Source organism: Muscardinus avellanarius (genome assembly GCF_963383645.1).
Source record: "Muscardinus avellanarius genome assembly, chromosome: 10".
In the NCBI taxonomy this organism is placed as follows: Eukaryota; Metazoa; Chordata; class Mammalia; order Rodentia; family Gliridae; genus Muscardinus; species Muscardinus avellanarius.
The window spans coordinates 74,764,758-74,780,797 of NC_137796.1; the positions used below are offsets into that span (position 1 = coordinate 74,764,758).

General features: G+C 52.5%; 1 protein-coding gene across 2 annotated transcripts in view; it reads left to right on the plus strand.

Annotated features, from left to right (window-relative positions):
* TNRC18 (trinucleotide repeat containing 18) overlaps positions 1 to 16,040 on the plus strand; it is a gene marked incomplete at both ends in the record, with an annotated part of 95,690 nt that overhangs the window by 68,369 nt on the left and 11,281 nt on the right. For both annotated transcript variants that reach the window (XM_080704185.1, XM_080704186.1), the window contains 4 exons: positions 1,045 to 1,293; positions 6,812 to 7,233; positions 14,617 to 14,769; positions 15,460 to 15,601. In XM_080704185.1, the coding sequence (XP_080560311.1) occupies positions 1,045 to 1,293; positions 6,812 to 7,233; positions 14,617 to 14,769; positions 15,460 to 15,601 (966 nt within the window). The remainder of the gene's footprint in view (positions 1 to 1,044; positions 1,294 to 6,811; positions 7,234 to 14,616; positions 14,770 to 15,459; positions 15,602 to 16,040) is intronic.

Sequence of the window (16,040 nt, forward strand, 5' to 3'; positions counted from 1 at the left end):
CTAAATTTCAGGCTGGCAGGGCCAGGGCTGGGGAGAAGAAACGTGTCCTTATTTACCTACCAGAGAGATAGGTTAGGGCTTCCGCCAGCCCTGCTGTGCCGCCTGAGCACCTGGCCCAGGGAGCCCGGGGTCTCCTGCTGCAGAATGGGCTCCTCCCCTCCCCTGCCCCTGAGGGCTCTCTGAGGCAGGAGCCAGGAGGGCAGCAGTGGGACCATGCAGTTTCTCTGTAGGCCACGGGCAGGTCCTGTTTCTTTTCATCTTCTCTGAGCCTGCAAGGCACTTCCTTCTCCTACACAGGCTCCCGCATGGCCCCTCTTAACAGGTGGACAGGAGGGTCACCCCATGCCACAGATGAGAAAACGCCCGCTCAGAGAGGGCAGAGACCTGCTCCCGGGCTCTCCAGCATGGGGTGTTGCTAGGAGTCAACTTTGGACTAAAAGGCCCTGCTCAGGGACTTGGACCATGGGAGTCCCCAATCCCCCAGGAAGAGCCCAAACTCCACCTTTTCCTGCCACCAGCCACAGGCCTCCTGCAGTTTGCCACATACTCCTTGCCTGAAGCCCCCCCTCAGCCTAAGCCCCATCCCCTCCCACCCCCCTCTGCCTCCTTTGCCTTCTCTCCTCTCCTGCCTCCTTCCTCGGCCTCCATGTCTATGTCGGTGTGTGTGTGTGTGTGTGTGTGTGTGTGTGTGTGTGTGTGTGTAAGTAATGTAGTGAGCGCTGTCTCCAGTCCTTGTCTGTGTGTCTGTCCCCTGCCCACAGCACAGGTGCATGTCGGTGTTCCCCTCACAGAAGCCCACCCTGACACCCAGAACCGCTGCCCACCTCCGGGGGATGCCTGTGTGCTGGGCTTTGATTGATGGAGGCTTTGGGCCACGGGTGGGACTGTGGGCTGGTTCTGGATGCTCCCCCAGCAGCCCTGTGGTGAGGACAGAGGGTGAGCTGGAGCCAAGTGGCCGCTCCGGCTCCTGGGGGTGGGGGGTGGTGGGGGGCTGCACACACCCAGGCCAGGGCCCTGACTTGCCCCCTGTTTTCTGCACGCCAGATGAGAGCTCCGAGGAGGAGGAGGACGAGGAGGAGGAGTTGGAGGAGGAGGAGGAGGCCGGCAGTGGCTATAGGCTGGGCGCCCGGGAGCGGGCCCTGTCTCCAGGCCTGGAGGAGAGCGGGCTGGGCCTACTGGCCCGCTTTGCGGCCAGTGCCCTCCCCAGCCCCACAGTGGGGCCGCCCCTGTCGGTAGTGCAGCTGGAGGCCAAGCAGAAGGCCCGGAAGAAAGAGGAGCGGCAAGGGCTGATGGGTGAGTACCATGCAAGGTGGTGGGTACCAGGGCCTGCATCCCCCAGATGAAACTGAGGCTCAGAACTGGGTAGGAGCAAAGCCTGGAGTGGGTGGAGCCCATGCCGCATGGTCTAGCCCTGTGCTAGGCCCTGGCATGCTGTTTTCCTAGAATGGGTCTGTGGCCACCCAAAGACCAGCCTCCTTCACACTCATGCTCTTAACAGACACCACCATGTGGGGCACTCTGGGGGCTGCTGGAGCCTAAGGGAGGCCCCTGATCAGCTTGGGGAGAAGAGGCCTCTGCAGGTTTATAACACCCGGCTGGCCCATGAGGGGCCTGGGCCCTGGCTGAGGATGTGCAAGGAGGGACAGGCTTCATGGGGGAAGGGGAGGGGAGGTGCTCCCACCTGGGTACTGGAGGGCTGCAGTCAATGAGACGAGGAGGTGGGCCTTGTGGGACTGGGACTGCATCCCGGGTCTGTTATAGTTGAGCTTCAGGGCCACTCTGTGAGGCCAGGCACACCCTCCCATGGGTCTACTGAGGGTGCACCCGTAGCACCCGGGCAGGAGGCTCGGGCTCACCCAGCCCTACTTCCTTCATGCCTGATCATATCTTTGGGTCAGGGCCCTGTGTTCCTGGTGACCCCCCAGGCTCCTTTTCTCAGCCTTAAGAGTAGGCATGGGGCCCTCCTGGTAGGAGCTAGGGAAGGGGGAATGGTGGAGCAACACTGCTGCTTCCTGCAGGCCTCCCTAGGTACCCCAACTCAGGGACCAAAGCCTCATCCCCAGCCTGTGCCACCTCCCAGGGCCCCATTTCTAGCACCTACACCAGGCTCCAGGCCCTGGCCCTCCTTCCCTTCCTTATTTTTGTTCTCTGCCCTGCCATTATCCCTGGCTTCAGGCCTGGCTCCTCTGGACAGTGGCACCTCCTTCCCTCCAAGGTCACCCCCAGTTGGTAAGCTTCACGCAAAAGCAGCTGGAAGATTTTGCCTCAAAGCTCCAAGTTTGACAAGGGTCCTTCTGTTCAGAATTCACTCCCAGTCCCTTCTGGTTATCTACCACCTGTCTGTCCCCCCACCAGCAGCAACCTGTTCTCAACCCCTATCACAGACCCTGGATTTACCACCAGCCTATCCCTAGTGCCTTCAGGTTTCTGTACTTATTTCTACAGAACCAGACATCTCTTGCATCTAAATTGTCGAAGGTATTGGCGTGGAGCTCAAATCGCGGCCTTTTTATCCTGTTGATGTCTGTAGGGTCTGTAGTGGTGTTTCCTTTTGCATTGTGCACATAGATCGTTGGTACCAGCTTTCTCTCCTCTCTCCTGATAAGCCTGGCTTGGAGTTACTCACTTCATTGATTTCTGCTCTTTGTTAATTTCTTCTTTCTGTTTTCTTAAGGTACCATATGCCAGCGCTTTCTATATCTTAGAGCAGAAGCTTACTTAGGTCACTGATTTGGGACCTTTTTCTTTTCCAGTAGAGGAGATGTAGGCTCTGTACTTCTTTCTAAACACTGCTTTAGTTACATCTCACACATTTTGTGTGATAGTCGTCAGTTTTATTTATTTTTATGTTTGTATTTGGAAACAGGGTCTCACTAGGTCAGTGAGTCTCACTACTTGCTGAGGCTGGCCTTGAACCTGCGATCCTTCTGTCTCAGCCTCCCAAGTACTGGGATCACAAGCATGTACCACCATGCCTGCCAGTTTTATTATTATTTCAAATATTTCCTGTATTTTTAAATTTTATTTTAATTCAGTGGTTATTTACAATGGTATTATTCTAAAGTTGTGTGGTACTTTTATTCTTACTCATTTTTAATTAAATTCCATTGTGGAGCTGGGTGTGGTGGCCCACAAATAATCCTGGTTTCTGGGAGGCTGAGGCAGGAGAATCACCAGTTTGAGACCAGCTTCAGCAACTTAGTGAGACTCGCAGCAACCTTGTAAGACCCTGTTTCAAGATAAAAAAAAAAATAGGGCTGGGACGTAGCTTGGAGGTAGAATACCCTTTAATTCAATCCCAGCCTGCCTGCCTCTCTCTCTCTCTGTGTCTCTGTCTCTCTGTCTCTCTGTCTCTCTGTCTCTCTCTCTGTCTCTCTGTCTCTCTGTCTGTCTGTCTCTCTCTCTCTCTCTCTCTCTCTCTCTCCTTCCCTCTCCCTTTTGAGGCTAGAGAACAAAACTATCATTTTAGTCTTTTAATTTTTTTTTGGAATTTGAAGATATGTGGTGTTTCCTAATTAATGTATCCGTTTACCCTCATTTTGTTTTTATACTTAACATGAGTCTCTTGTAGATGGTACATAGTTGAGGCTTTGTTATTCTTTCTGTAATTTCTGCCTTTGTTGTTGTTGCTGATGGTACTGAGGTTTGAACCCAGGTCCTCGTGCATGCAGGTATCTGCCACTGAGCTACATCCCCAGCCTTTCTAGTTTACTTTGAGATAGGATCTCGAGATCTTGCTAAGCTGCCTCGGCCGGCCTTTCACTTGCCAACTTGTCTCAGCCTCCTGAGCGGCAGGGATTACAGGAATGTGGCTTCCACGCCTGGTTTATTTCTGTCCTTTTTTTTGGACTATTCACAACATTTAATGTAATTATTAATATAGTTGACGTTGAATCAAACTTGAAAAAAAGAACAGCTACTTGTTGAGATATAACTTCTCTACCATAAATGATTCCTTTAAAATGTACAGTTCATTGGTTTTTATTATATCCACAGTTGTGCAACTATCATCACTTATCTAGATCATTCTCATGATCTCAAAAGGAAACCCCATACCCATTCATCCTCATACTCCCACAGAACTCCAGTCCTAAGCGATGTCTTCTTTCTGTCTTTAAGGATTCACCTATTTGTGTGTGTATGTGTATGTGTGTGTGTGTGTGTGTGTTTTACTGGATTGAACCCAGTGGCCTTCTACCTCTGAGCTACACCTCCAGCCCTATTTTATTTTTGAAACAGGGTCTCACTAAGTTGCAGAGGGCCTCACAAGTTGCTCAGGCTGGTCTCAAATTTGCCATCTTTCTGTCTCAGCTTCTCAAGAACTGAGAATATAGTCAGGTACCACCATGCCTAGCTATAAGGGACTTTTTTTTTTTTGGACCTAAGAGTTGAACCCAGGTGCAACCTACCTCTGAGCTACACCCCCAGCCCTATTTTTTTATTTTTTATTTTGAAACAGGGTCTCCCTGAGTTGTGGAGGGACTTACTAAGTAGCTGAGGCTGGCTGCGAACCTGGGATCCTCCTTTCTCGGCCTCCCGAGCGCTGGGATTGCGGGTGAGCGTCACCACGCCCGGCTTTGTTTTGTTTTTCAGACTTGCTTCACTTAGTCATCTCCATTGGGCTCTTCAGTCCCTCCCGTGAATTTCTTATTTCCAAAACTAGTTTTCTGTTCTTGATGTCCCATGTGGATCTTTTCAGTTGTTTCTGTTCCTCTGCTGGTCCTCCTTCCTCTTTCTCAGGTGAAATTTCCATGCATTGAAAACAAGTTCTGTTTTTCTTGTTTGAGATACTTGTGGCATCCTAGAAAGAGTCCCTGTCTGTTGGCTCCGCTGTTAGCTTTGTCTTGGGGTGACCCACGGGCTTTCTCTTCTCTCTATAACGTTTTGCATGTCCGTGGGTCTTCATCCAGTGATCAGGGCATTGCGGGGTCAGCGTGCCCTCCCTCGTTTTCCTTAGCAAGTGGCATTTCCTTTACCGCGTCAGGTGTTACACTGGCAGGGCTTCAACTCCAATTTCTGTCTCGAGTGGCCGCTCTGGTGTCTGTTCAGATTGGTTTTTGCTGGTACCGCTCTCGCTGCTGTCCGTTTGTTCTGTGTGTTTGGCTCAGGAAGGTTTGGGCATCACTCTTTCCGTTCTCTTCCGTGCTGTCAGTTTTTCTGGTTCTCTTTCCTGCTTTTTTGAGATTGAAGGACTGATTTCTTTTCCACACATGCCACACCCTCCCTACTGTGTGCTCCAAGAAGACTGTGCCTAGAACCAAGGACGAGCTGGGTGCAGTGCACATGCCCGTAATCCCAGGACTTGGGGGGCTAAGACAGGAGAATCACAGGAACTTAGCAGCAGGAACTTAGTTAGGCTGTGTTTCAGAATAAATAAATGAAATGGGCTAGGGTATTAGCTCTGAGGTAGAATGCCCCTGGGTTCAATCCCCAGCACCAAGAGAAAAAAAAAATATTATAGAAACAATGTCTTGCTGCTCCTAGGTACAGATACCCCCTTTCTGAGTGAGCCTTCTTTCTGTCCACTGCTCCATCCAGGCCCCAAGCCCTCTCCCTGCACAAGCGCCTGCTGATCCAGCTGTGCTTGTGGTTTTCTGCAGGGGGCAGCCATGGGGCGGGGTTGAGGCAGAACTCTCAAGGCTGAGTTTACAGCCTGGGCCACCAGCATAGAACCTCTAGCTGCCTCTCTGTGCAGTGGGAAGTCTGCTAGCAGAAGATCAGTTAGTGGGATCCTTAGGTTCTGTAGGCCACTCCTTCCTTCCCAGCAGGTAGGTGGGCGATGGCCCCTCCCTGTCCGTGCTGCTGTGGCTGCCTGGGGATTAGTAGGGCTGAGATTGGGCCCTGGCATCTTGGCCTCTTTGCTGGGAGGACCGAGGCAGGCCGTTGGCCCTCTCCGGGGCTATCAGCCCACCAGGCTGTCACAGGCCCCTTGTTCCTGGGGTCTGGCCAGTAGGATCAGAGGCTCCAGCCCCCGCTCACAGGCTTTGTCTGGGCACCAGTTCTGTGCCCGACTTGAGCTGAGTGACGCTGGAGGCCACGGGAGAACTCAGAGCCACTTCTGGGAGTGGTAGGACAGGCTGAGATGGACACTGATGATGAGGGTGCTGTGGACAGAGAGAGTGCCCCGGGGTCCCCAGGGATTGAGTGGATTCACGGGTTTTCTGAGTTGAGGCTAGAGAGAGAAGGTGCTGGGGCAAAGGACGCAGCGGGAGCAGAAGCAGGAGATTAGAAAGGGTGGAGGCAGAGGGCAGAGGATAGCGTCAGTGTGCGAGGGCCTGTTCTGGATGTCCCGGGAACCTAAAGGGGTTCCTGGCTGTGACAAGGGATGTCCAGTTGGCCTGGTGGTAAGAGGAGGGCTGGGCCACAGGGCTCTGGGGTGCCCGGAGGTCCCACTCTCTGCAGAGATGCAGGCCTGGGGAGGTCAGGGCCTCAGGAAACAGGGAGGAGAGACTGGCTTGGGGATTTTCTGTGGGCTTCCCCTCCTCTCCCTTCAGGGCTGACGCCCCTGCAGGTGTGCACCTTTCTCCCTCCGCCTGGCTTCTGGGGTTTCCAGGGGCTGCTGGGGAGTTGCTGGAGGGCCCAGGCAGGCCAGAGCCTTGCTCCCAGCCTTGGCGACAGTGGCTGGGGAGCCCGGGGAGAGAATCGGAGGTGGCCTTGGCTTCCTCTGCCTCGCTGGTCCTCAGTTTCTTCTGTGGGAAGCAGGAGACATGCTCCTCTAGGAGGAATGGGTCTGTGGCTCTCCTGCTGGTGGGTGGGTGGGAAGAGGGCCCTAGACGCTGCCCTCAAGCCTCCTACCTCCTCCCGCATCCAGGCACGGAGTTCGAGTACACTGACTCGGAGAGTGAGGTCAAGGTGCGCAAGCAGTCACCCGCAGGGCTTCTGCGGCCCAAGAAGGGGCTAGGGGAGCCGGGCCCTTCCGTGGCGACGCCCGCACCCACCCGGGGCCCGGGCCCCAGCAGCCCCGACAAGGCCAAGTTGGCGGCAGAGAAAGGGCGCAAGGCCCGGAAGCTACGGGGCCCCAAAGAGCCTGGCTTTGAGGCGGGGCCCGAGGCCAGCGACGACGACCTGTGGACCAGGCGCCGCAGCGAGCGCATCTTCCTGCACGACGCCTCAGCCGCGGCCCCTGCGCCCAGTGCAGCGCCTGCCACCAAGCCCAGCCGCTGTGGCAAGGGCGGGCCGCTGAGCCCGCGCAAGGACACAGGCCGTGCCAAGGACAGGAAGGACCCCAGGAAGGTAGGGCCTGGCACAGTGGCGGGGCTGCGGGAGGGGTCCTCGGGAGGTAGGACTCAGTGTGGTGGTGGGAGGGGGCTCTGCAACTTCTTCCTTAAGAGGGCCTTGATCTCCTATCCCCTCTCAGGGTCATGTGAAGTGTAAGCAGACTGTGGCAGCGCACACTTGTAATCCCAGGACTTGGGAGGCTGAGACAGGAGGATTGCAGGTTCATACCAGCCTCAGCAACTTAGTGAGGCCCATAGGAATTTAGTGAGGCCTTGTTTCCAAATAAAAAAATAAAACCAGGCTGGGGTGTAGCTGAGGTAGAGGCAGAGGTAGAATGCCCCTGGGTTCAATCCCCAGTACCATACACATGTGCGTGCGTGCATGCGTGAGTGCGCACGCACACGTGTATGCAACCTGGCTAGTCAAGTTTCCATCGCTATAATAAAAAAATGCTGACATAATTAACTTATAAAAAGCAAACAAAGCTAGGTGTGGTGGCGCACGCTTGTAATCCTAGTATTTGGGAGGCTGAGACAGGAGGCTCCAGGTTCACAGCCAGTCTTAGCTACTTAGTGATGCCCTTTGCAACTCAGGGAAATCCTGGTGTAGCTCAGAGGTAGAATGTCCCCAGGTTCCATCCCCAGTAACACACACACACACACACACACACACACACACACACACACACACACACGCACGCAAACTAAAGTTTCTGGTCATGATGGAGCAGGCACACCTGTAATTCTAGTACTTGGAGGCTGAGGCTAGAGTATTGCAGGTTTGAGAACAGGCTCAGCAACTTAATGAGATTCTATTTCAAAATAAAAGGGGCTGGTGGTGTAGCTTGGAGTTCGAATGCCCTTGGGTTCAATCTCCAGTACCCAAAACTAAAAATATTGATAAACCCAGGCACAGTAGCTCATGCTTTATAATCCCAGTACTTGGGAGGCTGAGACTGGAGGATCAAAGGTTTAAGGTCAGCTTCAGGAACTTAGTGAGGCCCTCAGCAACTTAGCAAGACCCCATTAAACACACACACACACACACACACACACACACACACACACACACACACCCACCCACCCACCCCAAGGCCGGGCGGTGGTGGTGGATGCTTGTAATCCCAGCATTCGGGAGGTGGAGACTGGAGCCTCAGCTACTTAGTGAGGCCCTGTTTTTAAATAAAGACTAAAAAGTAGGGCAGGGGGTGTAGCTTGGAGGTCGAATGCCCCCGGGTTCCATCCCCCCCAATAGGTTGGGGGTTTAGCTCAGAGGTAGAATGCCGCTGGGTTCAACCCCTAGTACCAAATAAAATACAGTGGCTATGGGTATAGCTCAAATGTAGAGCACCCTTGGGTTCAGTCCTCAGGGGGTAAGCGGAGGAGAATTTGTGATATGTTGCTGTACCTGCTCCCCCGGGGATGTGTTTGATACCTGGGGACCAGCAGTTGTCCTGGTAAGGGTCTAGTGAGGACTCTGCAGTCTCTGCAGTGACTGTCACATGCTGGGGACCCTGTGGTCCCTGTTGGTAGCAACGTCACTGGCACTGTTGAGACTCTTGTGCTTTGTGGCCTCCACTCTCAACTGCAGGGAAACCTCATTTCTTAGAAGTGAAAATAGAGACAGGAATTTTTTTTTTGCTGGTTGTGTTGGGATTGAACCCAGGGCTTCAGGCAGGCCAGGCAGTGACTCTGCCACTAAGCTGTACCTGCAGCCGAAATGGAATTTCCTCCCACCCAAGATCACAGTTTTTCCTCTGTTGTTTCCATGGACATTCTGATTAAGAAAACTTGCTTTTCAAGAACTCTGTGATAAGCAGGGTGCAGTGGCGCACGCCTGCAATCCCAGTATTTGGGAGGCTGGGACAGGAGGATTACAAGTTTGAGGACAGCTTCCTCAAGTAGTGAGATTCTCATCAACCTAGCAAGACTCTGTTTCAAAATAAAAATAGGGCCTGGGGGTGTAGCTCGGAGGTAGAATGCCTCTGAGTTCAATCCACAAAGAAAAAAAGAAAAAGAACTATGATAATTAGACCTATTACCGTTTTTGTACCAGCTACTAGGAAAGTGATGGCAAATGGCTGTCCTCTTAAGCAGTTGCATTCAGGCTTAATGGCCAGCTCTCCACAGTGTTCTGGCTTCAGCCTCTCCACCCTGAGTCCTCGATGGAGAATGAGCCCTCGAATGACGGTGACCTTCTAGAGAAAAGCCATGAGAAAAGATGAGATTCAGAAATGATTTCCTGAGCCGGGCGTGGTGGGGCACGCTTGTAATCCCAGCATTTGGGAGGCTGAGACTGGAGGCTCGCGGTTTGTGGACAGCCTCAGCTACTTAGTGAGACCCTATTTAAAAATGAAATAAAAATAGGGTTGGGGTGTAGCTCGGAGGTAGAATGCCCCTGAGTTCCATCCCAGTACCGGAAAAAAAAAAAAAAAAAAAAAAAAAAAGATTTCCCGTAACATGTGGTAGGGATGATGGGCTGGGCTTGAGCTTCACCCGTAGACATTGTGGGTCTGTGCTCACCACCTCTTACCTCCTTATGTCTGGAGCCTTCTCCTGTTTTTCAGGGCCTTGGAGAGAAGGTGCCAGAATAACTTTTGGTATGGGAATTGAACCCAGGGGCATTCTACCTCCGAGCTACACCCCTAGTCCCCCCTCCCCCCTTTTTTTTGGTGGTACTGGGGATGGAACCCTTCTACCTCTGGGCTACACTCCCAGACCTATTTTATATTTGGAAACCGGGTCTCTTAAGCCAGCGAGGCTGGCTTCGAGCCTGCGTGATCCTCCTGTCTCTGCCTCCCAAGCGCAGGGATTACAAGTGTGTGCCACCACGCCCGGCGGGTCTCCCCCTTTTTAAAACAGGGTCTCACTAAGTTGCAGAGGGCCTCACTAAGTTGCTGAGGCTGGCTGCAAACCGCGATCCTCCTGTCACAGTCTCCCAAGTACTGGGATTACAAGCGTCTGCCACCATGCCCGTCAGAATGGTTTATTTATGGTAATACGCTGGGTAGCCAGTAACAGGCTCAGACATGTTCTAACCACTTTACCACATATAGAGAGTTGTGTGGGTGACATGTTCCCAGACCCCCAGCGAGTGTCAGAAACTGCAGGTAGTCCTGAAGCCTCCGTACCCAGGCTGCCACACCACGGCTGTGCTTCTGATAACAGACAGCCACGGAGTGTGACAGGCAGGCGAGCACCCAGTGAGGACTCGCCGGACAAAGGCGGGCAGGACAGCACAGGTGGCAACAGTCATAATGTTCCTCAGGACGGTGTGCAGTGGAGACCGATGAATTATTTATTTCTGACACTTGCCGTTTAGTATTTTCGAACTGCATTTGACTCTGGGTAACTGAAACCACAGAAAGAAGCCAAAGATAAGGGGAACCGCAGTAGTTAATTATTGAGTTCTCGCTAGACCACATGCAGCAGGTCCCTGGGGTCAGCGCACTTCCTGGGGGCCTGGAGGAAGTCAGGAGCCTCCCACTGCCCTCAACAGAGCCCACCTTTGCACGCCGGGCCACCTGCCCAGGCTTGGCCAGGCCTGGGCCACACTGCCCCATAGGTCCTGCCCGGGATGGTGCCTTCTATTGGGGCCCCTGGGCTCCATTCCTGGGAGAGGACGTGGGGCTCGGTCAGTTCCAGCCGTTTGGTGATGGAGCAAAAGACTCCAACAAGAGCCGCGCGTGGTGGACCACTTTTAATCCCAGTACTTGAGGCTGAGACTGGAGCATCACTTGAGGCCAGCCTCAGCAGTTTAGTGAGATCAACCTCAGCAATTTAGCGAGACCTTGTTTCAAAAGGGAGAGAAAAAAAAAGACCACAGCAGAGGAGATTAATTATCAAGACAAGGAGAATTGACACTCCAGGAGCGGCCCTGGTCGGCGTCTTTTTGAGATTTGCTGTTGTGTCTCGCTTCTTATTTAAACTTAATATTATACCATCTATGTTTTCATGTTATGGGCTTTTATTTTACGTGTGTGTGTGTGTGTGTGTATGTGTGTGTGTGTGTGTGTTACTGGGGATTGAACCCAGAGGCAGTCTACCTCTGAGCTACACCTCTAGCCCTATTTTATTTTTTATTTCTTATTTATTTATTTATTTTATTTATTTTGGTGGTACTGGGGTCCCTGGAAGCCCTTCTACCTCTGACCTACACTTCCAGACCTATTTTATATTTTTTTATTTGGAAACAGGGTCTCTTAAGCCAGCGTGGCTGGCTCCGAACCAGCATGATCCTCTTGTCTCTGCCTCCCAAGCGCAGGGATTACAAGTGTGTGCCTCCACGCCCAGCGCTTATTTATTTATTTATTTTTTGGTGGTACTGGGGTTCCTGGAAACCCTTCTACCTCCGGGCTACACTCCCAGACCTATTTTTACATTTTTATTTGGAAACAGGGTCTCCTAAACCAGCGCGTGCGGCTGGCTTCGAACCTGCGCGATCCTCCTGTCTCTGCCTCCCAAGCGCGGGAATTACAAGTGTGCGCCTCCACGCCCGGCCCAGTGCTTATTTTTTATTTTGAAACAGAATCGTGTTAGGTTGTTGAGAATCTTGCTAAGTTGCTGAGGCTGGCCTCTAACCTGCTATCGTCCTGTCTTAACCTCCCAAGTACTGAGATTACAGATGTGTACCACCACACCCAACTATTTTACTTTAGTTTTTTATCATTATAAACCTTTTGGTGCAGGTAATTGAAGTCAGGGACACTGCCTACTGCTAAGCTACATCCCCTTTATTTTATTATTACTATTTTTTCTTTGTGGTACTGGGGATTGAACCAGAAGCATTCTACCTTTGAGCTACACTCCAGCCCTATTTTTATTATTTTATTTTATTTTTTTGGTGGTACTGGGGGTGGAACCCAGGGGCTTTCCACCTCCGGGCTATACTCCCAGACATATTTTATATTTTATTTGGAAACAGGGTCTCACTAAGTTGCTGAGAGCCTCACTAAGTAGCTGAGGCTGGCTTTGAACCTGTTCGATCCTCCTGTCTCAGCCTCCCAAGCACGGGGATTACAAGCGTGTGCCACCACGCCAGGCTTCTTATTCTTTATTTTGAAACAGGGTCTCACTAAGTTGTGAAGGATCTCACTAAGTAGCTGAGGCTGTCCTTGAACCTACGGTCTGCCTATCGCAGTCTCCCGAATGCACTATCATACCCAGCCCTGTTTTATTTATTTATTTATGTTTATTTATTCATTTATTTTTCCATTACTGGTTATAGGACCTGGGGCATAGAACCTGGGGTTATAGAACCTTGTTTACCTCCAAGCTAAACCCCCAGCCCAATTTTTTTATTCTTTATTTTTGAAAGAGGGTCTCACTAAGTTGTAGAGGGCTTCATTAAATAGCTGAGGCTGTCCATGAACCTGAGTCCTCCTGTCCCAGCCTCTTAAAGGCTGAGATTACAAGTGTGTGTCATCATGCCCGGCTTTTGTTTTATTTTTAAAATTCTATTATTATTTGTTTACAATACTGGGGTTGAACCCAGAGATATTCTACCTCTGACCTATACCTCCAGCCCTATTATTTTTAAAAATTGAAAACTAAGTTGCTGAGAGTCTTATTAAATTGTTGAGTCTGGTCTTCAACCTGTGATCTTCCTGTCTTAGCCTCCCAAGTATTGGGATTGCAGGCATGCAGCACTGCACCTACGTCTTTATCAAAATATTTTGTGTGTGTGTGGTACTGGGGATGGAACCCAGGGACATTATGCCTCCGAGCTATACTCCTAGCCCTATTTTTTTATTCTTTATTTTAAAACAAGGTCTCACTGAGTTGCAAAGAGCCTGATTTATTGAGGTTGGCCTCGAACGGGGGATCCTCCTACCTCAGCCTCCAAAGTACTGGGATTACAAGCATGCACCACCATGTGGGCTTTTATCAATATTTTTAATCAGTTGGATACCATGGCTGTCTGGGGATCCCATGGATGGCACCTCTTGCCACTCACACACTGGCTGTTGGCAATTGGTTCCTGATGGAGTTTTGCTGTTATAATTACTAAAGCAACGAACATCTCTATTTGGTGTCAGAAACCTCTGTCACACTGCAAGTTAATTTCTTTCTAAAATAAAAGGGGAGCTGGGAGTGGTAATGTAATTACATGCTTGTCATCCCAGAAATTGGGAGGCTGAGACAGGAGGGTCACAGGTTCGTGGCCAGCCTCAGCAACTTGTGAGGCCCTCCACAATTTAGTGAGACCCTGTTTCAAAACAAAGAATAAAAAATAGGGCTGAGGGTATAGCTCAGAGGTAGAATGCCCTTCAGTTCAAACCTTAGTACTGCAAAATGAATAAGTTAATTAATTAATTTAATTAAATGAGAAGCTGGGTGTAGTGGCCCATGCCTATAATCTCACTACTTGGGAGGCTGAGACAGGAGGATTGCAGGTTTGATGCCAGCTTCAGCACTTAGCAAGACCATGTTTTTATTTATTTGTTTGGTGGTACCAGGAATGGAACCCAGGGGCTTTCTACCTCTGGGCTACACTCCCAGACCTATTTTATATTTTATTTGGAAACAGGGTCTCACTGAGTTGCCAAGAGTCTCACTAAGTAGCTGAGGCCGGCTTTGAACCTGTGTGATCCTCCTGTCTCAGCCTCCCAAGCACGGGGATTACAAGCGTGCGCCACCGTGCCCAGCGACCCTGTTTTTTTTTTTTAATGAAAAAATAAATGAAAAATAATAAAAAGGGCTGGGGGTGTAGCTCAGTAGTAGAGCACCCCTGAGTTCAATACCTGGTTTCCCTCCTTCCCCCATAAATCCTCAAGTCCTGTATCCCCTCTCCCACCACCCATAACCTCTGGATCACACCAGCTTTAGTCTTGGGTGTTCTGCACAAGCGTCAGCATTTCTGGTTTTTCATGCCTCCAGCTCTTGCTCAGCACTCAGCATTCACAGCTGTCATAAGCCTCGCACTCGCGTATGTGGAGGCACCAGTTTCTGTGACGGGCTGCCGGATAGGCAGGTTGTTCCCATTTGTACATGATGCCCGTTTTTGAAAGGACTGGGCCAGCCAGGCATGGTGGTGCACACCTGTAACTCCAGTACTTGGGAGGCTGAGACAGGAGATTGAAGGTTTGAGGACAACCTCAGCAAATGTGTGCCTAGTGAGACCCTGTTTCAGAATAAGACTAAAATAGGGCTGCGGGTATAGCTCAGAGGTAGAATGCCCCTGGGTTAAATCCCCAGTACAAATAATAATAATAATTAATAATAATAATAATAATAATAATAATAATAATAATATGCAGGGAGGGGAGGCCTCAGGTTCGCCCAGGCCTGGAGGGGCTGAGCGAGGGAGGCAGGATGGGGCCTCCCCGCCTGCCGGTGGCCTGTCCTCCTTGGGCCCTCCCTGCCCGCTGAGGGCTACACTTGTCGATTCCTCCTCCAGAAGAAGAAGGGGAAGGAGGCCGGCTCAGGAGCAGCGCTGCCACCGCCCCGCGTCCCTGCCCTGGCCCCCGACGCCAGGACCACTCACACGGGGCCCCTGGCAGCCAAGAGGAGCAAGGCCAAGGCCAACAAAGGGAAGGAGACCAAGAAGGAGGTGAGGCGAGGCCCCCAGTGGAGAGGTGTGGGGCTGGGGCGGGCCGGTCCCCAGGTGCGTGCAGTGGCTCCCGAGCCCACCGTCCCCGCTCTGCGCTGCTGAGGCCAGGGCGGGCGGTGCGGCCGGGGCTCTTCTACCTGCCACCCTGTTCACCCTCCCTGTGGCTGGGATTCGGCTGGCAAGGTGACCGCTGCAGTCCCGTGCTCTCAGCTCCTGCGTTAGCAGGGATGGAGACCACCTGAGCCACTGTCATGAAGCCTGCTGGGGGGCTGGAGGCCAGCGCCAGGTCCCACAGGGTCCCTGGTTTCACTCAGTTGACACAGTTGGCCGTGCCTGGATGTGCCTGCCGCCCGTGCCTGCTGGCTTCTGCCCAGGCTGTTTTTCCTCAAACCCTCTTTACATGGCTAGAGATGCCTCAGTTTCTCCAAGGAGGAAATCAAGGTGTCTGCTGCGGAGATGAACATGAGGACAGTACTGAGCATGGAGTACTAAGTACTGTGCTGAGTACCCACAGGCCCTGGTTACGGCCGGTTTCATCTTCCCTTTGGCCGCAGGTGCACCCAGCCAGAATCCCCACTGTGCATGCGGTGGGTGCCTGACCGTGACCCCGGGTGTCCAGGGAGGGTCTCCAGCGGTGCAGGACCCTCGTGCCAGGCCCTGAGCATTTGGTCCGCTGTGCTTCCTCCCCAGAACCGGGGTAAGGGGGGCGCTGTGAGCAAGCTGATGGAGAGCATGGCGGCCGAGGAGGACTTCGAGCCTAACCAGGACTCCAGCTTCTCAGAGGACGAGCACCTGCCGCGCACGGGGGCCGTGGAGCGGCCGCTCACCCCAGGTGTGTGGCGCCTGCTGTGTGTTGGGAGGGGCTCCGGGAGTCCTTGGACATTAGGTCTAAGCCCTGGCCTGAAGCCAGGCAGGAGCAGAGCACCGGGAAGGGGAAGGGAGGGCAAGGGTGATGCCGGTCTGGGCGTGTGGGAGGTGGCTGATGGCTCGGCCTTGGTCCTTGGGGTGGAGGAGGGGCCGCCTGCACAGGCGGTCACCCTGGTCCACAGCTGCCTTGGCTCCATCCAGGCATCTGGACGCCCCTGTGTGTGCTCTCGGGCACCTGCCCACCTATATGATGCACGTGTACACGGGCAGGTCCAGCTACGCACACGCCAAGCCCCACAGGCTCGCCCAGGCCCCCAGAGCCTCTTTCCCAAAGGCAACTTGGGGAGGAGGGAGGGTCTCCTGGACACCCCTGGCTCCAGCCTGGCCTCACTGCCCATCCCCCG